General features: G+C 51.2%; 3 protein-coding genes across 6 annotated transcripts; 2 read left to right on the top strand and 1 right to left on the bottom strand.

The window, feature by feature from the left end:
• The first annotated feature begins 11 nt into the window (after positions 1-11).
• On the top strand, positions 12-6,678 carry ZNF576 (zinc finger protein 576). 4 transcript variants are annotated; one of them, XM_007997040.3, is made up of 3 exons: positions 12-205; positions 705-804; positions 2,442-6,678. In XM_007997040.3, the coding sequence occupies exons 2-3, from the start codon at positions 720-722 to the stop codon at positions 2,867-2,869; spliced, it is 513 nt and encodes a 170-aa protein (XP_007995231.1). In that variant the 5' UTR covers positions 12-205; positions 705-719; the 3' UTR covers positions 2,870-6,678. The 4 variants fall into 4 exon arrangements, with proteins under 4 accessions (XP_007995231.1, XP_007995230.1, XP_007995229.1 ...); XM_007997039.3 differs by having other exon boundaries at positions 12-241; XM_007997038.3 differs by lacking the exon at positions 12-205 and adding an exon at positions 214-363 and having other exon boundaries at positions 708-804.
• Positions 6,679-11,652: 4,974 nt separating this feature from the next.
• Positions 11,653-18,984, bottom strand: ZNF428 (zinc finger protein 428). Its single transcript, XM_007997047.3, has 2 exons — positions 18,882-18,984; positions 11,653-12,312 (listed from the first exon to the last, which is right to left on the bottom strand). The coding sequence occupies exons 1-2, from the start codon at positions 18,955-18,957 to the stop codon at positions 11,813-11,815; spliced, it is 576 nt and encodes a 191-aa protein (XP_007995238.2). The 5' UTR covers positions 18,958-18,984; the 3' UTR covers positions 11,653-11,812.
• SRRM5 (serine/arginine repetitive matrix 5) lies at positions 16,574-18,922 on the top strand. The gene is made up of 2 exons (XM_073016346.1): positions 16,574-18,225; positions 18,394-18,922. The coding sequence occupies exons 1-2, from the start codon at positions 16,589-16,591 to the stop codon at positions 18,920-18,922; spliced, it is 2,166 nt and encodes a 721-aa protein (XP_072872447.1). The 5' UTR covers positions 16,574-16,588.
• Positions 18,985-24,141: the final 5,157 nt, after the last annotated feature.

The raw sequence follows: 24,141 nt of genomic DNA, 5'->3' as shown, positions 1-24,141 counted from the left end.
CCCCTCCCGTTATTTTGAGGACCGGACTGGTGCGACTATACTACTGCCGGATGGCAAATCCGGGATCTCGGCTCCGAGAGGCTCATCTGGCAAAAGGGCGCGGAAACCACGGGGGCCCTGAGACTGAGTGGGCTATCCCACTTCTCTCTGGGTGGCGAGGCTGTAGCGAGCGACTGACAGGCGCAGCGAAAGGCAGCCCTCTGCTGTACGGAGGAAAACTGAGGCCTGGGAGCAGGAACCTGTAGGCAGCGCTTGAGGGTAGCGGGATAGCAGCTGCTAGTGCGCGTGGGAGGCGGGGGCTCTGGGCGGAACAAAAATCACAGGATGTCAGAGGATGTTTCCCGGGAAGAACTGGAATAAAGGGTGGGTATCACTACCTGCCCCAAGACACTTGAGACTGGGATGACGCTGGTGTCAAAGATCAAGACTCCCACGCTGAGTTCAGGGAGTTAGTTTGATGCAGCAGGTCATAGGTCACACCAGTGAAAAGACTCTGAGTCCCAAACCCAGGAAGTCTTTTGGGAGGTTTGAAGCTTCTCTTAGCAAGAACTCCATCAATTAGAGTTCAAGGAGATAGTATGTCGTAAGGGTCAAAGGCAGGCAAGGAGAGCCTCTGGCGATGTCAAAGGTCATAGACTTAGGGTGCCCTCTAAGACTGGTAACAGATGAACAGCTTCACTCATGCACGCTTCTCTCCTGACTAGAAGGGTCCCAGCACCATGGAGGACCCGAACTCTGAAGAGAACATGAAGCAGCAGGATTCACCCAAGGAGAGAAGTCTCCAGAGCCCAGGAGGCAACATCTGTGAGTACACATGGCTGGCTGGCTAGAGGAGGGTGGGGTGCAGGAGCTGATGCTAAGATCATCTCTGGGGCACTTCAGTGTCCAAGGCGCCACAGAGTTTTGCCTGTTGAGAAGGGGCTGTAATGGTCCCTGAGCTGCCCTAGCAGGAAGTGCATCTCCTCACACCGGCTTATGTGGCCAGAGTACTCACCCTCCTCTGGCCACATAAGCAGGATTGCAATGCTTATGCATTCAGAGGGATAGGGTGGCTTCCAAGAGAGGCTTGGGTTGGAGACGTGGCTGGGAATGGTTCTATTGGGAGAAAAGCCCCAAGATTCTGGTCCCAACTCTGTCCTAGACTTTCAGTGTAACTTGAGCCTTGGTTTCCCTGACTGTCAAAAGAGGGTGGCACTATCCACCTCACAGGGTGGTTATGGGATTAACTGCAGCAAAGGGGAAAGCTAGGGGTTAATGATGGTAGCCAGTTTGCCATGTAATAGCAACACCTCCTGCTGTTTTATTATGAGGTGTATTTATTCTCATATTATGAACGATTTTAACATTCATTATCTCATTCAGTCCTTCTAATAATAGGCCCTTTAAACTGGGAACTGAGGCAGAGAGAGGTATTTGTAACAAGAGCTGTAGTCTCAATGCCCTTGAGCCTGAGACTACCGGAAACACACGTGCAGTTGAACACGTTGGGTTTATTTCTCACTGCAATGAAGAACACACACCATGGGGGAACTGTGGGGTGTCTCACTAAGAGTAGTAAAAACGACATAGGATTTGGGCTTGTGGGTGGTGATTTTGGGGAATGTGCGAGCAAAATTGTTTTGCTGTGGATTGGATGCTACCAGGAAGCAGGGGCAATTCTGTGATTGGCTATCGTAATAAATCTTATCCAGAAGGAGGAAGGAAGAAGGCAAGGCTCAAGCTCTGACTGATAAAGCAGCAGCAGACATTCACATGAGCCAGGATAGGAGGATGTTTGGTCATTTTTCTGCTTGGACAGCATTCATATTTTGTCTGTGCTCAGACATTATTATGATGTAGTCTTGTCTTGATTCATTCTAGTCATAGCATGACCTTGTCTGTCCTTGATATTCTGTGAAAATTTATGTTCAACAGAACACCAAGGTCTAGCTGTGAGTACCAGGCCAGATCCTGGATGTCGGGCTGGATTTCTGTTATCATTAGTCATAATTGCAAATGACTGTACAGCAATTCATTTATTCCTTCCAACAGTCCTATGGAGTAGATACTGTTATTAGCCCATTTTCCAGATAAGGAAACTGGTGTAATTGCCTAGGAAGTGGTGGAGCTGAGATTCAATCCCAGGCAGTCTGGCTCCAAAGGCTGTGCTGTAATCACCATACCCCTCTGTTGGGCAGGCTGACTCTCTGGGTTCCAACCCTGGCTCCACCATTTCCTTTCCTAGCCTCATTGACTATGGGCAACTTGCCTAACCTCTTTGAATCTCAGTTTGCTCATCCATAAAATAGGTCCAAGAACAGTTCTCCTGTTTGGTTGTCCAGCATTAGCATAGAACCGAGCACATAGCACACTCAATGTTAATTGTTGGTATGATTCTGGGGTTCAGGAGAGGTCCTGGAGACTCCTGCCGGCCTCCCCTGACCTCTCCGCACATCCCTCAGGCCACCTGGGGGCCCCGAAGTGCACCCGCTGCCTCATCACCTTCGCAGATTCCAAGTTCCAGGAGCGTCACATGAAGCGGGAGCACCCAGCGGACTTCGTGGCCCAGAAGCTGCAGGGGGTCCTCTTCATCTGCTTCACCTGCGCCCGCTCCTTCCCCTCCTCCAAAGCCTTAATCACCCACCAGCGCAGCCACGGTCCAGCCGCCAAGCCCACCCCACTGGTTGCAACCACTACTGCCCGGCCCACCTTCCCTTGTCCTGACTGTGGCAAGACCTTTGGGCAGGCTGCGTCTCTGAGGCGGCACCGCCAGATGCATGAGGCCCGTGCACCTCCTGGCACCTTCGCCTGTACAGAGTGCGGTCAGGACTTTGCTCAGGAAGCAGGGCTGCATCAACACTACATTCGGCATGCCCGAGGGGAGCTCTGAGTGCAGCTTAAGCGTCTCCGTGGTGACAAGTGGCTCTGTGGCCAGTAGGACTCACCCATGATACGGGGTGCAGGAATTCCGGGGGCCCTGAGGGATTTGCTTCCCTCCCCTGGGAAGGCAGAGGGCTCCTAATAAAGAGGACCCAGAAGATTCTCATTTAGAGCTTCAGTCTTTGGAGGACACAAGGCCTTCGTGAGACAGTGAAATCAGACAATAACGAGATCTTTCGTTAAAAAAAAAAAAAGGGAATGGAGTGCGGGAGAGAAATGGTTTGTGTCTCCCTTATTCCCAGTTAAACACCTAGCTGCAGGCTGTGTCATCACCCTTCATTCTTCCCAGATGGATGCCATGGGCAATGGAAGCAAAATGCCCTGGACCTTTGCCTGAATGGGGGCAGGGAAGGTGAGGTGTTGCTGGCCTGTAATGCCACCGGATGAGTTCCAGATGTGGAGCAACTTGGGCTTTTGGGGATGGGGCAGCACAGTTGGGAGCTGGACCCCAATTGAGTGGGGGTGGCAATTGGAGTCCTTGTGTCTCTTTCCCACCCCCTGCCAACCTCACTCAGAGGGGCCATGGCACTAGATGGCACTAGTCCCCCGATAATTTATGTCTCATTTAAATAATTTTGTATATCATTCTGGTCATGAAATATTTTTTCATATGTGTAGGTGAAATGGTATGAATAAGCTAACAGGAATAGTATCTAAAAACAGAAAACATCCATATTAAAATGTCTAAACAGGGAGCTCTGGCTTTTGAGTGGGAATTTCCAGAGAACATAAGGGTGTGGGCAGGTGGGGGAACTCAGGCCAGAGTTGGCCTCGCTTTGTGGGGAAACTGGTTTGGAATCAAACGGAGATACCTTCTGTTTCGGGTTTTATTTGGCCAACACTGGGAGATTTCCCATTAAGATCCTATTTTCAGCTCTCTTGAAAGGCCCAGCCTAGGGTGACATTGTCAGCAGGGGTAGGGCAGAAGCTACAACAGGCTGGAGGGGAACAGTGGGTGTCATCCTCAACTGGAGATGAGTCCCACCAGGCCAGTTTTACCCCCTTAGTTACCTGCCCTGCACTTGCAGACAATGGTCAATGCCCCGCATATAATACTTATAGGCCGGGCGCGGTGGCTCAAGCCTGTAATCCCAGCACTTTGGGAGGCCGAGACGGGTGAATCACGAGGTCAGGAGATCGAGACCATCCTGGCTAACACGGTGAAACCCCGTCTCTACTAAAAAATACAAAAAACTAGCCGGGCGAGGTGGCAGGCGCCTGTAGTCCCAGCTACTTGGGAGGCTGAGGCAGGAGAATGGCGGGAAGCCGGGAGGCAGAGATTGCAGTGAGCTGAGATCCGGCCACTGCACTCCAGCCTGGGCGACAGAGCAAGACTCCGTCTCAAAAAAAAAAAAAAAAAAATATATATATATATATATACTTATAGACTCTGTTTATGTTGAGGGATGTTTTTAAAGCCCAGGTGAGGTGGATGTGGTAGACTGATCACTGTCTCTCAGTTTTTAGCTAGGCACATGGTAGCTGAAAAGACTACATTTCCCAGATTCCTTTGCAGCTAGATGTAGCCATGTGACTGATTCTGGCTAAATTCCTGGGTAGAACACTCAAGCTTAAGAAAGGGACGGCGGGGCACAGTGGCTTACACCTGTAATCCCAGCACTCTGTGTGGCTGAGGCTGGTGGATCACCTGAGGTCAGGAGTTTGAGACTAGCCTGGCCAACATGGTGAAACCCCATCTCTACTAAAAATACAAAAATTAGTCAGGTGTGGTGGCATACACCTGTAACCCCAGCTACTTGGGAGGCTGAGGCAGGAGAATTGCTTGAATTTGGGAGACAGGCTGCAGTGAGCCAAGATCATGCCACTGCACTTCAGCCTGGGTGACAGAGCGAGACTCTTTTTAAAAAAAAAGAAAAGAAAGGGACATACCTTTTTCCCACCTTCCTAACTGTAATACGGACATAGTATCCAGCCATCTCAGACCATAAGGACAAGAACGACACATGGGATGGCAGAGCAACAAGACAGCAGGAGCCAGGGTCTCTGGTCAATTTCAGGGAGCACAGCCACCATATCAGCCCACTTCCATATTGCTATCTAAGAAAGAAAGTTCTAATTTAAGCCTTCATTATTCTGGGTTTCTGTCACATGCAACAGAATTTACAGCCTAAGACAGGGGTCTGCAAACTATGGCCAACTCTAGCCTGCTGCCTGGTTTTGCAAATAAAATTTTATTTGAACACAGTTTTATATTCATTCACTTATGTATTGTTGGTGACTGCTTTTGCCTAGAACAGCAGATCTGCATAGTTGCATCAGAGATCTTATGGCCTCCAAAACTTAAAATAGTTACCATCTAGCCCTTTGCAGGAGAAGTTTGCCAACCCCTGGTCTAATAAGACATTCAACCTACTCTGAGTCTGGAAGCAGAAATTTCGATCCTAGGAACCACCACCTTTACCAGGTAGGTAGGTAGGGTGTGTGTGTGTGTGTTTTGGGACAGGGCTACCCTGGATCTCTTTGCTGTGGTGACTTATAGGGAGACTGGTTGGAGTTAGTAGACCATCAGTTTTTTTCAAGATACCAACTTCATGAAGAGCCAGATATTTCCTCTGGCTCCTAGTGAACGCTCAGAAGTTTCCAACCCGGATATTTTCACACTACCCCCACAGTGGCTCCCCTAAACCCAAACCTAAGGATCTAATCCCACATGCTCTCCCAAGATAGCAGCCTGCCCAAGTACACTCTGGGCTTCCTGTTCTCTCCAGACGTCACAGATTCTCTAAATAGCATCACTGATGACTTCCACATTTTTATCTGCAGCCCAAACCCCAGACATAAGATATAACCATTTGAATAAACAAATGGAGATCTCAAACTTAAAATAGGTCAACATGACTCCTGTGGCCCGACCTGCACCACTGCCATCATGTTAGTAAAAAACTGTGCACTTTTAAATTCTTTTGAGTCTTGCTCTGTCTCCCAGGCTGGAGTGCAGTGGCGTGATCTCGGCTCACTGAAGCCTCCGCCTCCTGGGTTCAGGCAATTTTCCAGCCCCAGCCTCCCGAGTAGCTGGGATTACAGGTGTGCACCACTATAACTGGCTAATTTTTGTATTTTTAATAGAGACGAGGTTTCACTATGTTGCTCAGGCTGATCTCAGACTCCTGGCCTCCAGTGATCCGCCCACCTGGGCCTCCCAAAGTGCTGGGATTATAGGTGTGAGCCACTGCACCTGGCCTTCATTTTTTTTCTTTTTTTTTTCTTGAGACAGGGTCTCACTGTGTAGCTCAGGATAGAGTGCAGTGGCAAAATCTCGGCTCACTGCAGCCTTGACCTCCTCGGGCTCAGATGATCCTCCCACCTCCGCCTCCCTCCCTATAGCTGGGACTACGGGTGTGCACTACTATGAACAGCTAATTTTTTGTAGAGACGGGGTTTCACCACGTTGTTTAGGCTGGTCTTGAACTCCTGAGCTCAAACAATCCGCCCACCTCGATCTCCCAAAGTGTTAGGATTACAGGCGTGAGCCCCCGTTGTCTGGCTGACTTTCAGCCTTCTAACACCTGTGTAACTATTCCCTGTATTAAATCCTCTTTGGGAAATGCCTGGCCTGATTCCATATCCTGAATGGGTGCTGGCTGAATGACCCAACTCCTGATTTATAGTGTCTCTTGTGATCCTTAGGAATATTTGCCAACGATGGAAATTCTCTGTATCTGTCCTTAGAAATCCTGTTTTACGGCAGAAGACAGGATGGGGTGCTGCTCCAGGAAATAAAACCTATGATCACACTTATCCATGTGCTATGGTTAAATGTATGTGTCCCCCTAATATTCGTATGTTGGGAACCTAAGATCCCATGTGATAGTATTCAGACGTGGGGCCTTTAGGAGATTGCGAAGTCACAAGGGCTCTGCCCTCATGAACAAGGTAAGTGCCCTTATAAAAGGACCCAAGGGAAGTAGCTAGGCCTTCTCCCCTTCCATCTCTCCTACCATCTGAGGACACAGCGTTCGTCCCTTTTTGCCACCTTCCACTGTGTAAGGATGCAGCAAGGCGGCACCAACTTGGAAGCAGAGAGCAACCCTTAATAAGACACCAAATCTGTTGGTTCCGACCTGGAACTTCCTAGTCTCTAGAACTATGAGGAATTAACCTTTGTTCTTTATGAATTACCCAGTCTCAGGTATTACGTTACAGCCGCACAAACGGACTAAGACACTGTTGTTTTAACGAGCCCGGAATTTCTGCTGATGATTGAGGTTCCATGATGCGAAGCTATAGTGGCTAGGAAAGTCAGTTCAGCGTGGATCAATGTCAGGTTTGGAGATTCTGGGATAAGAAATGTGGGTTTTGAAAAATGCTTTGGTCTGAAATCCTGTAATAGGTGTCAAAAATGCAAATGTTGGCCGGACATGGTGGCTCACACCTGTAATCCCAGCACTTTGGGAGGCCAAGGCTGGTGGATCATTTGAGGTCAGGAGTTTGAGACCAGCCTGACCAACATGGTGAAACCCCATCTCTACTAAAAATACAAAAATTAGCCGGGGGTAGTAGTGCCGTGCCTGTGGTCCCAGCTACTCAGGAGGCTGAGGCACGAGAATCGCTTGAACCCAGAATACAGAGGCTGCAGTTAGCCGAGATCACGCCACTACACTCCAGCCTGGGTGACAGAGTGAGACTCCATCACAAAAAAACCAACAACAAAAACCCAACATTTAAAAAAAAAAAAAAAAAGCAGATGCTCTTCAGGGCCAAGCAGGCAGGATTGCGGTGTCCAGATGTGACAGTGGTGACCGGGCACATAAGAGTGAATGCCTCCCCTCCAGAAAGTCACTGCTAGTCAGCACCAACAAACTACTGTCCCCATGGGATTCAGCAATACAGATCTTAGAATTTTCAAGACAGTCCAGAAACTTCAATTTTTTTAATGTGAAGTTACCCATTTTTCAACATTGGTAACCGAAGTAACTTAAAAAAACTCAATAGCTCGGTGGAGACCAGATACACTCCTGGAAGTCGGATGGTGGCTGTGGGTACTAGACTGTCATTTCTAGTGTGTGGCTTGGTGACTAAGAGTGGATGCGCCTGCATCCAGTTGTCTTGGTACAAACCAGGGCTCTGCAGCTTACTGGCTCCGTGACCTCTGGCAGGTAACTCAACCTCTCTGTGCCTCTGTTGTAGCATTTTTGTTTGTTTTTGTTTTGTTGTTGAGTTGGGAGTTTCCAGCCCAGGCTGGAGTGCAGTGGCGTGACCTCAGCTCACCACAGTCTCCGCCTCCTGGGTTCAAGCGATTCTCGTGCCTCAGCCTCCCGAGTAGCTGGGATTACAGGCATGTGCCACCACGCCCGGCTAATTTTGTATTTTTAGTAGAGATGGGGTTTCCCCATGTTGGTCAGGCTGGTCTCAAACTCCTGACCTCAGGTGATCCACCCGCCTCAGCCTCCCAAAGTGCTGGGATTACAGGTGTGACCCACCATGCCTGGTCTCTTTTTTTTTTTTGAGACAGAGTCTTGCTCTGTTGCCCAGGCTGGAGTGCAGTGGTGCGATCTGGGCTCACTGCAACCTCCGCCTCCCAGGTACAAGCGATTCTCCTGCCTCAGTCTCCCAAGTAGCTGGGACAACAGGCACACGCCACCACGCCCAGCTAAGTTTTTGTATTTTTAGTAGAGATGGGGTTTCACCTTGTTGGCCAGGTTGGTCTCGAACTCCAACCTCAGGCAATCCACCCGCCTTGGCCTCCCAAGGTGCTGAGATTACAGGCGTGAGCAACCATGCCTGGCCTGTTGTAGCAGTTATAAAATGGTCATAAAAGTAGCCTCTAAAGATTATTATAAGCACTGAGATTACTATGAGGACTCAAGACTCAGAGAGAATGCCAAAGTCAGTATATGTTCCCTACGGCCTAGTTCTCGGCTACTTTCTGACCTCACCTCCTGTCTTCCTCAGTTCCAGCCTCGTGGCCCTGTGTCTTCTTCCCAAGCACCCCAAGTGGGCTCCCACCTCAGGCCATTGCACTTACTGTCCCCAGACAGCCACAAGGCTCACTCCTGCCCCTTCTCTAGGTCTCTGCTCTGATGCCACCTCAGTGAAGCCTTCCCTGACCATCCTACTTAAAACTGTAACCTTCACACACACAAGCTTCCCACCCTGTTCTTTTCTCCATAGCACTTATGACTAACATTCCATGCAATTTATATATTTTACTTAAACACTTGATTACTGTCTTCCCCATTATAACCTCCACGAAGGGAGGGTTTTTTGTTTGTTTGTTTTTTTTTTGAGACGGAGTCTCGCTCTGTCGCCCAGGCTGGAGTGCAGTGGCGCAATCTCGGCTCACTGCAACCTCTGCCTCCTGGGTTCACGCCATTCTCCTGCCTCAGCCTCCTGAGTAGCTGGGACTATAGGCGCTAGCCACTACGCTGGGCTAATTTTGTGTATTCTTTAGTAGAGACGGGGTTTTACTGTGTTAGCCAGGATGGTCTCAATCTCCTGACCTCGTAATCTGCCCGCCTCGGCCTCCCAAAGTGCTGAGATTACAGGAGTGAGCCACGGCGCCCAGCCGGGAGGGGGTTTTTCTTCATCGTGTTCACTGCTATATTTCCAACTCCCAGAGCAGTGCCTGCCATCTCATAGGTGCTCAATAAATCATTGTTGGGTGAATGAGTAAATAAATAACAGTCCCTACCTTGTAAGCATCTGATGTGATTTTCCACATAAAGCACTGAGTCCAGGGCCTGGTCCACTATAAGCGCTGACTTAATGGTGGCCATTACAGTAATTCAGGTTCTATTCTTGAAGGTTCTTAGTTTCCAACCTTCTATGAGTTAACACATGTAAAGCGCCTTAGAACAGGGCTGGTTGCCCAGTAAATTCTCCGTTAATGATAGCTATTATTATAATTAGGCTTCTATTTTCAAAGTAGCTTCGGTGCCAAGCTTCTGTGAATTATGAATTATACTTCCCATCTCAGAGCCCAAGCCCAAGTTTTGGCAAGGCTGTAAAGAGCTGATCCTCTGCTACCCTTGGATTCATCCCTACAGCTCTGGCCTCCTTGGCACACCAGGCAGGCTCCTCTGGCCTGGAGTGTTCTTCCACATTGATGTACATAGCTCCCCCCGGCTTCAGATCTGTCGCCTTCTCAGGGAAGACTACACTCTTTAAAACTGCAGCCTCCTTCCAGAACAGTTCTCCCTTCAGTCCTTTTTAAATGTTGGGACAAATTCTTGCCATCATCCAGGCTAGAGTGCAGTGAGCAGTGGCATAATCACAGGTTGCTGCAGCCTCAACCTCCAAGGCTCAAGCGATCCTCCCACCTCAGCTTTCTGAATAGCTAGCTGGGACTATAGGCATGCACCACCATGCCCTGCTAATTTAATTTTTTGTAGGTAGGGTCCCACTGTGTTGCCCAGGCTGGTCTTCAACTCCTGGCCTCAAGAATCTTCCCACCTCAGCCTCCCAAAGTGCTAGAATTATAGGCGTGACCCACTGGCCTCCCTTCAGTTTTTTTTTTTTTTTTTTTTGGAGACAAGGTCTCACTGTTGCCCAGGCTGGAGTGCAGTGACATGATCACCACTCACTGTAGCCTTGACTTCTCAGGCTCCAGCAATCCTCCCATCTAAGCCTCCCTAGTAGCTGGGACTATAGCCGTGCACCATTGTTAGCCCAGATAATTTTCTGTATTTTGTAGAGATGGGGTTTTGGCATGCTGCCCAGACTGGTCTCGAACTCCTGCGCTCAAGTGATCCGCCCACCTCAGTGCTGGGATTTCAGGAGTGAGCCACCATGCTGGGCCTCCTTTCAGTGATTTATTGTTCTCACGGCATTTGTCAGCACCCAGCATATGCTGTATCTCACTTGTTTATGTCTGTCTTCACCAGCAGCCTCTACCCACTCCCATGTAAGCTCCATGAGGACAACGATTTTATTTTATTCACTGGTGTGTTCCCAATGCTTAGCACATAGCAGGTACTCAAAAATATTTGTTAAATGAATTAATGGATCACAATCCCTATCTCACAGGGTTATTCTAAGAAGCCGATAATCTCATGCAAATTAAGTGCAGCACTCTGTAAGTGCTCGGAAAATGGCAGCTGTAATTATCATTAAGGTTCTATTTTTGTAAGTTCCTAGATGCACCATTTCTATGAGTCAATATATATAAAGCCCTTGGACTGGCACCAGACACCCAGGAAGCGCTGAGGAAGCGTAGCTGTGATTATAATTAAAGTCCTCTTTGTGGAAGTTCCTAGGCGATGTGGCAGAAAGCCCTAGCTGTCCTCCACGAACCGTTTTCTGCTTTCTGGGCGCTTGGCTAGACTGCTTCTCCCAGGTTGTTTTTGCAGTTAGCTGTGGCCACGTATCTAATTTCTCAGCAAAGGCGTGTCAATGGAACCAGTGTGTGCCCCTGGCAGGCCAGGGCTTATAAGACAACACGTGCACCTCACCAGGTTCCCTGTCCTCTTCTATCAGCAGGACCCAGGCCATGGCCACCCAGTCTGGACCATGGGGGAAACAACAGGCTTAAGGGATGGCCTGGGTCCCCAAATGACTCACCCAGCACTATTTTGTGAGTGAGAAATGAAATTCTATTGTTAGAGCCTATGGAAATATCATCAAATACAAGCACATAGTAAATGTTAGTTATCTTTCCCAAAAGACCCCGAGGTTCCCCAAGAAGGAGCACAGGGGAAATACACACACACACACACACACTCTCACACTCTCTCTCTCTCTCTCTCTCTCTCTGTCTGAACCAACACACACAAATACAGATTTTGGCTTTTATTCTGGCCATCACACATCTACTTCTAAGACAACACAGACCGGCAGTATCCCATCCCCCATGACCACTGTCACAACCTGAATTTCCTCAGGCCCCTCCTCCCACCCCACCCCTTCTGTCAAGCTCCCTGTGTGGGGGCTCTGCCTACACCTCACCCCGGGCATGCAGCATGAAGTGCCCGTGCAGCTCCCCCAGGTTGTCGAAGGAATCCTCGCATTCCGTACAGTGGTAGGTTCCCTCCTCCTCCTCTTCCTCCTCCTCCTCCCGCCCAGCTGGTCGGCCCTCCCCAGCCCGAGGTGGTTCCTCCTCTTCCTCCCCGAGTACCCTGCCTTCAGGGGCTGGTGCTTCCTGGGGGGCTGTAGCAGGGCAGCAGAGCCGGCAGGGTGGGGTTCCCGGTGGGGCCTCCCCAAGGGGTGAGCGGCCACAGAGCTGGCAAGGCTGAGCCGGGGGCCCCGGGGGCTGGGCTGCACGGGGGGCCCGGCGGGATGGGCCACCACGGCCCCCGCCAAGGCGCTGCTTCACCTTGTAGCCAGGATCATATTCGGGATCGTCAGTGGTCTCCTCTTCCTCCTCCTCCTCATCTTCTTCCTCTTCGGAGTCCGGCTCTGAGAGAGTGTATTCTGAATCAGAGGAATGCTCAGGGCCTGGAGGGGGAAAGACAGGGGGAGACAGTGGCATCAGAGGAAAGAGGGCTAGGCCCAGCTGTCCCCTCCCTGAACCTCACATTCAGACTTGCCATAGTATGACCAGGGTAGCCTGGGCACTACCCTTCTCTTCCCCACAGATGAGTCCCCATGGCATAGAACAAGGCTGGCACCCGGTAGATTCCCTGTATCTTTGTGTCAAGCAAATGAATGTCTTCTAAGAACTGCATGGGACAGGACTGGGCATGGTGGCTCATGCCTGTAATCCCAGCACTTTTGGGTGGCCAAGATGGGAAGATCACTTGAGCCCAGAAGTTTGAGACCAGCCTGGGCAATATAGCAAGACTCCGTCTCTATAAAAAATTTAAAAATTAGCCAGGCCTGGTGACACATTGCCTGTAGTAGTACCAGTTTCTCAGGAGGCTGAGGCGGGAGGATCACTTGAGCCGAGGAGTTTGAGGCTGCATTTGAGCCATGACTGTGCCACTCCCTTCCAGCCTGGGTGACAGAGTGAGACCTCACCTCTTAAAAATAATTTTTTTGGCCGGGCATGGTGGATTATGCCTGTAATCCCAGCACTTTGGGAGGCCAAGGAGGGCAGATCATGAGGTTAGGAGTTCAAGACCAGCCTGGCCAACATGGTGAAACCTTGTCTCTACTAAATATACAAAAATTAGCTGGGTGTGGTGTCGGGTGCCTGTAATCCCAGCTACTCGGGAGGCTGAGGCAGGAGAATTGCTTCAACCCAGGAGGCGGAGTTTGCAGTGAGCTGAGATTGCACCACTGCACTCCAGCCTGGATGACAGAGCAAGACTCCGTCTTGGGGAAAAAAAAAAACCTCCATGGGGAGGTGGGTAGGAGGCATTTAGGAAGGACAAAGCAGGAGTAGTAAAAAACCACCAGTAACAATAGCATCCTTGCTATTGTAGAAGCCCTGTTCCTATACATTAACTCACTAAATCCCCAACAACCCTTTGAGGGCGATACTGTTACTATCCCCAGTTGATGGATGTGGAAACTGAGGCACAGGGAGGCTAGACGACTTACTCCCCTGTGGTTACACAGCTCTGGCAGGAAAAGCTGAACCTGGGCCATGGCCGACACTGGATCATTTTAGGGAGACAACCATTTGAAAAGGTATTTGTGCAAATTAAAACACATACATACACACAGATGTACTTTTATATCTGTGGCCATGGATATATATATATATATAGGTGAATTAAAATATTTATTTATAGGTGAGATATTACTGTGATTTCACAGTTATCAAGGACATGCCTAGGACAAGTTTAGGTTTAAAAAAAAGGGCCTGTAATCCTAGCACTTTGGGAGGCTGAGGTGGGCGGACTGCCTGAACTCAGGAGTTCATGACCCACCCTGGGCAACATCATGAAACCCAATTTATTTCTTGTATTTTTTGTATTTTTAGTAGAGACTAAAAAATTAGCCAGGTATAGGGTGGTGGGTGCCTACAGTCCCAGCTACTCAGGAAGCTGAGGCAGGAGAACTGCTTGAACCCAGGAGGCAAAGGTTACGATGAGCCAGTATCAAGACACTGCACTCCAGCCTGGGTGAGAGAGCGAGACTCCGTTTCCAAAGAAAAAGAAAAGGGGAAAAATTTTAAAGTTGATATATGGAAAAGGGCGACATCAGCTGCCATTATGGTGGCGCACAGAGTAATGGCTGGGGATGGGGTCCCCGTGACCACAGTGTGGGAAGTACCAGCTTTTTTGGCCTCAGTGGCAGGAGCCTGCCAAAAGCCTCACCTTGTATCCATCCCGGCCCCATTCCTCAGTTTCTCCCAGAACCCAGAGGATCCTGCTACTGCACCCTGTGCTCCGCCCTTGCTCCTGTCATCACAGTGGCCACAAGGCTCTTCATACCAGGCTCCTCACCTTCCCTGACACCCCAGGCCCGTACCTGCCTCAGGGTCTTTGCCATCCTTTCTACCGATGTCACTCTCCATTCCATGTCTCTTCTCAAGTGTCACCTTCTCAGTGACACCCTGGCCACTCCCTAGCACTCCCTATGCCCCTTACTCTGCTTGATTTTTCTCCATCCTCTTTTGAGATGGAGTCTCGCTCTGTCATCCAGGCTGGAGTGCAGTGGTGTGATCTCAGCTCATTGGAAACTCCACCTCCTGGGTTCAGGCAATTCTTCTGCCTCAGCCTCTCAAGTAACTGGGATTACAGGCGCGCACCATCAGGCCCAGGTAATTTTTGTATTTTTAGTAGAGACGGGGTTTCACCTTCTTGGCCAGGCTGGTCTCAAACTCCTGACCTCAGGTGATCCACCGATCTCAGCCTCCCAAAGTGCTGGGATTACAGGTATCAGCCACCGCGCTGGGCTCATTTTTCTCCATCTTCTGACTCACCGCATACAACATTTGCTTGTGTGCTTGTTTATTGCCTGTCCCCGAGGGCAGGGATTTTGTCTGGTTCACTGCTGTGGCCCTAGCATCTAGAACACTTCCTTTGTACAAAGAAAGTACTTACGACATATTTATGGCATGGATATCTCTGCATGGAATTTGAAAAGCCTGTTCTGAGGCTTCACACACACTGTTCCTCCCTCTGGTGGGAATGTCCTGCCCTAGTTTTTCCCACCATCCTTCAGGACCCAGTGGGAGGCCTTCCTCTTTGGTGAGGCCGTCCCAGACCTCCTCATCCCAGGCAGCCAGTCATTTTTTCTACCACCCTCCTGCTGGGTTCCCAGCATCACCAGCCCAGAACAGGTTATAACCGTTTTCTTCTGAACATCCGCCCCTGCAGCTCTCTCCTACTGGTTCCCGCCATTTAACAATCGTTTCCTGGCCGGGCATGGTGGCTCACGCCTGGAATCCCAGCACTTTGGGAGGCCGAGGCGGGTGGCTCACGAGGTCAGGAGAACGAGACTATCCTGGTTAACACCGTGAGACCCCGTCTCTACTAAAAATAGAAAAAAATTAGCTGGGCATGGTGTCAGGCGCCTGTAATTCCAGCTACTAGAGAGGCTGAGGCAGGAGAATGGCGTGAACCTGGGAGGCGGAGCTTGCAGTGAGCCGAGATCGTGACACTGCACTCTAGCCTGGGCGACAGAGCAAGACTCTGTTTCCAAAAAAAAAAAAAAAAATCGTTTCCTGAGGCCTTGGCATGGGCTATTCCCCACTCTGTCCACCTCGTGACCCCCTAACTCATCCTTCAAGACCCAGCACAAACTCCGTCCTCTGTGAAGCCACCATCCTGATGCCCCAGGCTCCTGGCCAGGTCTCTCTCCGATGCCCCAGCACCACCTCCTGTTACTGTCCTAGAAGCTGACTGCAGTCAGCTGCCCCCCAGGGGATCTCTTTTATCGGACTGGGAAATCCTCAAGGGCAGGTATGATCTTGGGGTCCCCAGCAGAGGACATGTGGGTCAATGGATGATAGTGGCCCCAAGACCCTGATCTCCCTCCCCAAAGCCTTAGACTCTGCTCCCTGCCCACCTGGGTGACCCGTTCTTTTTTTTTTTTTTTTTGAGAGAGTCTCACTGTCACCCAGGCTGGCATGCAGTGGTGTGATCTTGGCTCGCTGCAACCTCCGCCTCCAAGGTTCAAGCGATCCTCCCACCTCAGCCCCTGAAGTAGCTGGGATTACAAGCGTGTGTCACCACACCTGGCTAATTTTTATATTTTTGGTAGAGATGGGGTTTCACCATGTTGGTTAGGCTGGTCTTGAACTCCTGACCTCAGGTGATCTGCCTGCCTCGGCCTCCCAAAGTGCTGGGATTACAGGTGTGAGCCACTGCGTCCAGCCTGCCTGACCCTTTCCTTCTCTACTGGCAAAACTCCTGCTCCTTTTTAAAGCCAAGCTCATGTCACCTCCTCTGTGAAGTCCTTGCTGACTCCCCAGGCAGTCAGTGTCTCTCTCGTATGGGCTCCCCAGCCCCTGCTCCGCTCTCCATCACACCCTGACCACTCTGGGCAGTGACCCCCTCCCCACCCACTGACTATGGGCTCCTCAAAGGCAGGACCTGGGTCTGCCCCATCTCTCTGTCCCCAGCAATGCTGGGCATGAGTCAGCCTCAGAAGACATCTGCTAAATGGCTGCAAACCAGAGGAAATATCTCCAGCCTCAGGCTGGGACACCTGCCCTCTCCTCCCACCTGACTTCATACCACTCACCCTGCAGAGTCTTCAATGCCCACTGTGACTTCACACAGTTGGCCTGTGACAGGCAATCAGGTCATCGTCCACGGCTACCAGGTGTTTCATGTCTACTGTGACTTCCAGGACCACAAGCCCTTTTGCGCCCACCATGTCTTCACCTAAGAGATCTTCAAAGCCCAGTATGTCCCCGGCACCCAGTGGATCCTCCATGCCCACTGCGGATCCCAAGCCTCCTGCCTCCTTGAAGTCCACCAAATCAGCAACGCCCAACAGATCTTTAGTGCCCACCAAGCCAGCGACATCCCCCAACTTGGTCGTGAGCCCAAGCAGTTCCAAGTCCACCAAATCGACCAGTACAAAAAGGGCCCCTTCTAACCTGCCCAGCAGCAGGTCCCGAGTCCGCAGCAAGGCAAGAACACCCAGCAGGGTGAGCACCGACACCAGGACCAGCAAAGCCAGCAAAGCCAGCAAGGCCAGCGGAGTGAGATGCCACCAGCGGAGGGGCACACACAGCCGGGGTAGGACACCTGGCAGAAGGGGAAGCCGCAGCTCCAAGAGGTCACCCAGCAGGGCTAGCACTCCTGGCAGGATAAGAACTCATGGTGCCAGACCAGGCATGGCCAGCAGGGTGAGAACTCCCACTTCACAGCAAAAACGGAGCCGGGGAAAGAGTTACGGCCGGCCTAGAACCAGCAACAGGGAAAGAAGTGACAGCCAGCCTAGAAATATGAGCAAGAAGAGTTACCGCCCACCAGGAGGCTCAGGTATGGGGAGGAGTTCCGAGCTGGCTGTAACTCCCAGTAGAGCCAAGTGTCAAACCCTGACTGGAATTCCCTCCAAGGAGAAGAGTGACAGCCCATCTCCATCGTCATCAAGGAAGGTGAAGAGCTACGGTCAGATGATCATCCCCAGTAGGGAAAAGAGTTACAGCCCCACTGAAACGTCCAGCAGGGTCAAGAGTTATAACCAGGCCAGTACCCACAGCAGGCCGCAAAGTCACAGTCAATCTAGAAGCCCCAGAAGGTCAAGAAGTGGCAGTCAGAAGAGGACACACAGCAGGACGAGAAGACACAGTTGGAAGAGAAACCACAGCAGGGCAAGAAGTCGCACCCGGAAGGGAATTCTGAGCCAGACGGGAAGACATAGCCAGTCTAGAACCCACAGCAAGGGGAAAAGTCAAAACCAACCTAGAACCCCCAGAAGAGGAAGAAGTCACAACTGGTCTAGAAACCCCAGCAAGAAAAGAAGTCATAGCCATTCTAGAAGCTTCAGCAAAGACAGAGATCGCAGAGGATCTAGCAGCCCCAGGAAGGAGAACGGTCACAGTCAATCTGGAAGCCCCAACAAGCAAAGAGATCGCAGCCCATCTAGAAGTCCCAAGGAGAGAGATCGCAGCCGATCTAGAAGTCCCAACAAGGCGAGAGATCATAGCCGATCCAGAAGCCCCAGCAAGGAGAGAGATCACAGCCGACCTGGAAGCCCCAGCAAAGAGAGAGATCGCAGCCGATCTAGAAGCCCCAGCAAGGAGAGAGAGCGCAGACAATCTAGAAGCCCCAGCAAAGAGAGGGATCACAGACGATCTAGAAGCCCCAGCAAGGAGAAACATCACGGCCGACTTGGAAGCCTCAACAAGGAGAGAGATCACAGCCAATCTAGAAGCCCCAGCAAGGAGAAAGAGCACAGACAATCCAGAAGCCCCAGCAAAGAGAGAGATCACAGACGATGGAGAAGCCCCAGCAAGGAGAGAGAGCACAGACAATCTAGAAGCCCCAGCAAGGAGAAAGAGCACAGACAATCCAGAAGCCCCAGCAAAGAGAGAGATCACAGACAATGGAGAAGCCCCAGCAAGGAGAGAGAGCACAGACAATCTAGAAGCCCCAGCAAGGAGAAAGAACACAGACAATCCAGAAGCCCCAGCAAAGAGAGAGATCACAGACAATGGAGAAGCCCCAGCAAGGAGAGAGAGCACAGACAATCTAGAAGCCCCAGCGAGGAGAAAGAACACAGACAATCCAGAAGCCCCAGCAAAGAGAGAGATCACAGACAATGGAGAAGCCCCAGCAAGGAGAGAGCGCGCAGACAATATAGAAGCCCCAGCGAGGAGAGAGATCACAGCCGATCTAGAAGCCCCAGTAGGCAGAGTGGTTACAGACAACCTAGAGCCTCCAGCAAGGAGAAAGCTCACAGCCGATCTAGAACCCCCAGCAAGGAAGGAAATCATAGCCAATCTAGAACCTCCAGCATGGAGAGAGACCTCAGTCAATCTACAGTCCCCAGAATTCCCGACTGGAAGAGATCCCCTACCAGGACAAGGAGTCTCAGTCAGAATAGAACCCCTAGCAAGACAAGCAGCCACTCCCCATCAACATTTCCCAGTGGAGGCCAAACCCTAAGCCAGGATGACAGTCAAGCCAACGCCACCACCTCTAAGGCCACCTTACCTGGGGAAAGGTCTTCATCGTCTTCTTCCAAGCTGGCATAGCCCCCAGTCTCAGCTGGCTCACGGGTCTCTGTCATGGCCGGGAGAGGGGACAGGAGACAGGAGCAGAGCAGCAGCTGAGCAGCGTCCCTCCCCGGCCAGCTCTCCACAGCCACACCTCGGCCACAAGTTCTCTAATACAGGATGTTGGCAGGTAGAGAGGGATGCTGGATAGGGGGAAAAGAAAGGCCTGTGATGATTCAATAAATTTTTACATAGCACCCATCCCCACCCTAAGCCCAACTGTGTGCTCATTGCTGGGGTGGGGCACAGAGGACCCCAGCTCCGTCCCTGACTGTCTACAGGGAATTGACTACAAGCCCTGCCCCTCTCTAGGTCTTTTTTTTCTTTTAGGCAGAGTCTCGCTCTGTTGCCCAGGCTGGAGTGTAGTGGCGTGATCTCAGCTCACTACAACCTCCACCTCCCAGGCTCAAGCAATTCTCCTACCTCAGCTTCCCAAGTAGCTGCAACTACAGGCGTGTGTCCTCACACCCGGCTAATTTTGTATTTCTAGTAGAGATGGGGTTTCACCATGTTGGCCAGGCTGGGCTTGAACTCCTGACCTCAGGTGATCCACACACCTCAACCTCGCAAAGTGCTGGGATTACAGGCGTGAGCCACAGCACCTGGCCCCCTCTCTAGGTCTTAATTTCCCCATGTGGGCAACAAGGCTGCCTTCTGGTTCTTATTCAGTGGGACAGGGAGAGGTGACACTCCAAATATTCAACAGTGGAGACTGGTGTGGGCACCAATCAGAACTGAGAGTGGAGCAGGGACGGATGCCAGGCATTAACCCTTTAGTTGCTGCACCATGGGGAGGTCTGGGGTTGAAAAAAACCCTCAAACTATGTTTTTCCTCTACTCTCACACTACCACCATAACAATCATCAACACAGAATTCTGTGACCAAATGTGTGGGGCTTTTTCCCCACACACTGCACAGCAGACACAGGGTAGGTGTCCCCTCCAATTCCATTCCAACGCTATCCCCACGCCCAGCTAATTTTTGTATTTTTGGTAGAAACAGGGTTTCACCATGGTGCCCAGAGCTCAAGCAATCCGCCCGCTTCAGCCCTCCAAAGTGCTGGGATTATAGGCGTGAGCCACCACACCCGACTTTTTTTAAAAAATAAGGCCGGGGGCGGTGACCCACGCCTGTAATCCCAGCACTTTGGGAGGCCGAGGCAGGCAGATCACCTGAGCTCAAGAGTTTGAGACCAGCCTGGGCAACATGGCAAACCTTGTCTCTACAAAAAAAAAAAAAAGAAAAAGCTTACAAAAGTTAGCCGGAGTGGTGGCATATGCTTACAGTCCCAGTTACCTGAGAGGCTGAGGCAGGAGGATCACTTGAGCCTGGAAGGTCAAGGCTGCAGTAAGCCGTGACCTTGCCACTGCACTTAAGCCTGGATAACCCCTCTTACAAAAAAAAAAAATTGCTGGAGCTGCTCACAGAACTCAAGGAAATGCTTATTTAGATTTTCTGGTTTATTATTGCAAAGAAGAAAGATGAAGAGATGTGTAGGGCAAGGTATAAGGGAAGAGGCAGGGAGCTTCACGCCCTCCCTGGGGTGCCACCCTACAGGAACCCTCATGTGATCAGCTATGCGGAAGCTCTCCAAACCCAGTCCTCTTGGGTTTTTAGAGGCTTTAAGACAGCAGCATTAGGCATGGAATTCTCTGAAAATGTCTTAAGACCAACAATCAGGAAGGTGGGGAAGATTAGAGATTTGCCCTGGGGCAGGAAATGGAGGGAAGGGGGAGGTCGGAGAGATTGTGTCTTGAGACCTGCCCCAGGCCTAAGGTACATAACATTATAACAAGAGACCACAAACAAAGGCTATAGGAGTTAGCAGCCAGGAACTGTGGATAAAAACCGATATATTTATACATATAATACCACAGGGAGGGTCCAAAGTGGCAGTTAGGGACAGCGAGTACTTGTGTAGCAGTGACACACCAACCCATCTGAAAGTATTTTTAATATTTAAACAATTGGTATGGCTGTACTAGTTTGTGACTATCAGCCTTAGTTCTGTATCCATTGGCAAGATAGTGTCTAGGTTTGCCACGCTCTAGCTGTGTAGCACCAAGCGAAGAACTTAACTTCTCCAGCCTGTTTCCTTCTCTGTAAGAAAGGGGCTTCCAGGCCTTAACTCACGTACTCCCCATAACTAGGTTGGAATTACCTCCTTTGTACAGATGAGAAAACAGACACAGAGGTGGTAAGTGAATAGCCCAAGGTCACCATCTGGTAAGTGGATGAACTAGGATTAGAAGCCACCCCTTTCATAAAATGATTTCTCAGCTCAAAAGGTTTTTCTGAAGATTCAGTAGGCTCACTGATAGAAATTGCTGGTGTGTGGCTGGTATTCCATCAAGAGTGGCCATTACTACTCCCATCCCCACCCACCTGTAAACTCCAGACATTCCCGACCTCTCACCTCTTCCTGTGCACACAAGGCCTTTTCCCGTCTGTGCGTCTTAGTACACCCACTGTTGCTGTCAAGAAAGTCCTCCTCCTCCTTTTTTTTTTTTGAGATGGAGTCTCACTTTGTTGCCGAGGCTGGAGTACAGTAGCGCGATCTTGGCTCACTGCAACCTCCACCCTGCCTCAGCCTCCCTAGTAGCTGGGATTACAGGCAGCCACCACCACCATGCCCGGCTAATTTTTTTTTTTTTTTGAGGTGGACTCTCACTCTGTGGCCCAGGCTGGAGTGCAGTGGTGCAAGCTCCACCTCCTGGCTTCAGGCCATTCTGCTGCCTCAGCCTTCTGAGTAGCTGCGACTACAGGCGCCCGCCACCACACCCGGCTATTTTTTGTATTTTTAGTATAGGCGGGGTTTCACCGCGTTAGCCAGGATGGTCTCGATCTTCTGACCTCATGATCCGCCCGCCTCAGCCTCCCAAAGTGCTGGGATTACAGGCGTGAGCCACCGTGCCCAGCCTACTTATTTATATTTTTTAAGAGACGGGGTCTCACTCAGTTGCCCAGGCTGGAGTGCAGTAGGGTGATCTGTAGGAAAGGGGCTTCCAGGTCTTAACTCATGTACTCCCCATAACCAGGTTGGAAGGTTAGCTCACTGAAACCTCAAACTCCTATGCTCATGGTACCCTACTCGCCCCTAGCAGAGTAGCTGGGACTACACGTGTGCGCCACCACGCCAGGCTTAATTTTTACTTTTGTAGAGACAGGGGTCTCGCTATGTTGCCCAGGCTGGTCTTGAACTCCTGGTCTCAAGTGATCCTCCTGCCTCAGCCTCCCAAAGTGTTGGTATCACAGGCATAAGCCACTGCAACTGGCCCAAACAGTTACTTAATATAGCTATGTTCCATGTGATATTTGAAACATACTTTTCTAAAAGGTTTTATCTTTTGGATATAATTGTTTATCTGAAATTCAAATTTAACTAGACGTCGTATATTTTATATGGCAACCATACACCTGGGGCAATCAAGACGTCCCATGAAGTTACCAGGAGACAATGCCTATCAGCCTACACTTTTCCAAGCCCACATCACACAAGGACCCTTCCTGAGTATTCCAGACGTCAGGTAGGGCCATCCCTTGGTTCACAAGCCCACTCCTACCACGCCTATGGCAGCCAAACTGAAAGGCAAATACAGTGCTGGAGACCCCACAATGCCCTGGGCCTGTAGCAGCCAATTCCCAAGATGCCCCGCGTGAACACAATAGGCACCCGTTCCAATGCTCGAGCAATGAGACGAGGGCAAAACCTTCCACTACGGGACAATAAGGGCCAGTTCCCACAATTCCTTGTGGCAGTTCTTCCCAGGGTGCCTTGGGCCTATAGCGACCGCCTTCCCGGACTCCCTGTGTGGAAACGCTCCAAGCCTCCAGGACGGTCAGCGGCAGGTGTGGGATAAAAGGAACCGGTCTCGACGAGGATCTGGGACACTCTTTCCCAGGATGCACCAGGCCTACAACGACTAGCGGACCGACTCCCACACCGCTTCAAGGCGGAGCGCTCGGTTCTCCCAGGATGCCCCAGGGTGGCACAGCCGCGTAGGGGGAGAAAAGGAAGCCCTCGGGTCACCACGGCCCCAGACCGCCGGCTCCCCGGCGACGGGAGTCGTCGTTCCCATCATGCAGCGGGGCCGTAGCGCCCGCTTCCCGGCATGCCCCGCGCACCCCTGCCCGGGACACTCACCGGCGCCGGCGGCCCCCGCTCCGGCTCTGCTGCGGCGGCTGCACGCCCAGCCTCTGCGCCTGCGTCGCAAGTAGGGTAGGAGAGCGCGCAGGGGGCGTGAAGAGCCTAGGGCGCTTGCGCGGCGAGACGGACTAGTCCTGTAGCTCTATGTGAAGAGGGGCTATGAGCGTCGGGCCGTCGACGAGACCCGCGCGGGGGGCGCCGTGCTTTGCCCCTCGCTGCCTGGGTTTACTTGGTACAGTCCGCGGCCCGAAGGAACAACAAGCTGAAGGGTTCGCGCGTGCGTGTGCGGGGCAGGAACGCTACTTATAAAAATGGGATGCGCTGGGGGTGGAGGGCGCTAGTTCGGACTGGATCCTGGGCCCGAGGCCTGCTTATTTGCATAATCCTAGCGCGGGACAATGAAAGGCCTCCAGAACTGGAAGGAGTGATTTGCATATTCCCCGAGGAGGCCTTACTCCTGAGCGCAGTGATTAGCATATGGCGGGGCAACCTGAGCAAAGCGCATGCGCGCAGGGACTGCAGACTCACGCGAAGTGGGTAACCTTGTTTTCGTTGGGCATCAGTTTGCATCCTGAGAGGGGGCACGAGGGTCAGGACCCCTCCCAACCAGGATAAATGTTTATTGATCTCCTAGGTGTCAGACCTTATGCTGGCAGATTCTATGGTTTCTACAGTGAACCATACTCCTGTACTCACGGCGCCCCAGTCGAAGGAGATACACACCAAATTAGACAACTACTACCCAGAAGGTCAGACCTGGAGGAACACAGGGGGCTGTGGGAGCCTAAGAGGCGCCTGCCCCGGCCTATGGTTCTAGAAAGGCTTCCAGGAGGTGGTGATCCTTAAGCCAAGTACGAATAGGAGCCAGCTAGAATGGGAATGGATCTGGCAGTGAACAGCAAGCGCCAAGGCATAGAGGCAAAAAAAAAAAAAAAAAAAGCGCATGGTTTGATTGAGGAAGGAAGAGCTGCTTAGTATGCCTAGAACCGAACTGGAGAGGGGAAATGGTCTTATAGACCATGTTACAGTTGAACTATGACTACATTCCAG

This window comes from Chlorocebus sabaeus, chromosome 6, assembly GCF_047675955.1.
Source record: "Chlorocebus sabaeus isolate Y175 chromosome 6, mChlSab1.0.hap1, whole genome shotgun sequence".
NCBI classification, from domain to species: domain Eukaryota; kingdom Metazoa; phylum Chordata; class Mammalia; order Primates; family Cercopithecidae; genus Chlorocebus; species Chlorocebus sabaeus.
Note: the sequence above shows the minus strand (reverse complement) of the source record. Positions and strands in the feature narration are given on the sequence as shown.

What these genes read in the sequence shown, in the direction of transcription:
- ZNF576 (XM_007997040.3), top strand. Translation starts at nt 720, where the DNA reads ATGGAGGACCCGAACTCTGAAGAGAACATGAAGCAGCAGGATTCACCC. An exon ending in GAGCCCAGGAGGCAACATCT is followed by an intron (nt 805 to 2,441) that starts GTGAGTACACAT and finishes CACATCCCTCAG; the next exon opens with GCCACCTGGGGGCCCCGAAG.
- SRRM5 (XM_073016346.1), top strand. Translation starts at nt 16,589, where the DNA reads ATGTCTTCACCTAAGAGATCTTCAAAGCCCAGTATGTCCCCGGCACCC. An exon ending in AGCCCCAGCAAGGAGAAAGA is followed by an intron (nt 18,226 to 18,393) that starts GCACAGACAATC and finishes GAGAAGCCCCAG; the next exon opens with CAAGGAGAGAGAGCACAGAC.
- ZNF428 (XM_007997047.3), bottom strand. Translation starts at nt 18,957, where the DNA reads ATGACAGAGACCCGTGAGCCAGCTGAGACTGGGGGCTATGCCAGCTTG. An exon ending in CGATGAAGACCTTTCCCCAG is followed by an intron (nt 12,313 to 18,881) that starts GTAAGGTGGCCT and finishes TTCCCCCTCCAG; the next exon opens with GCCCTGAGCATTCCTCTGAT.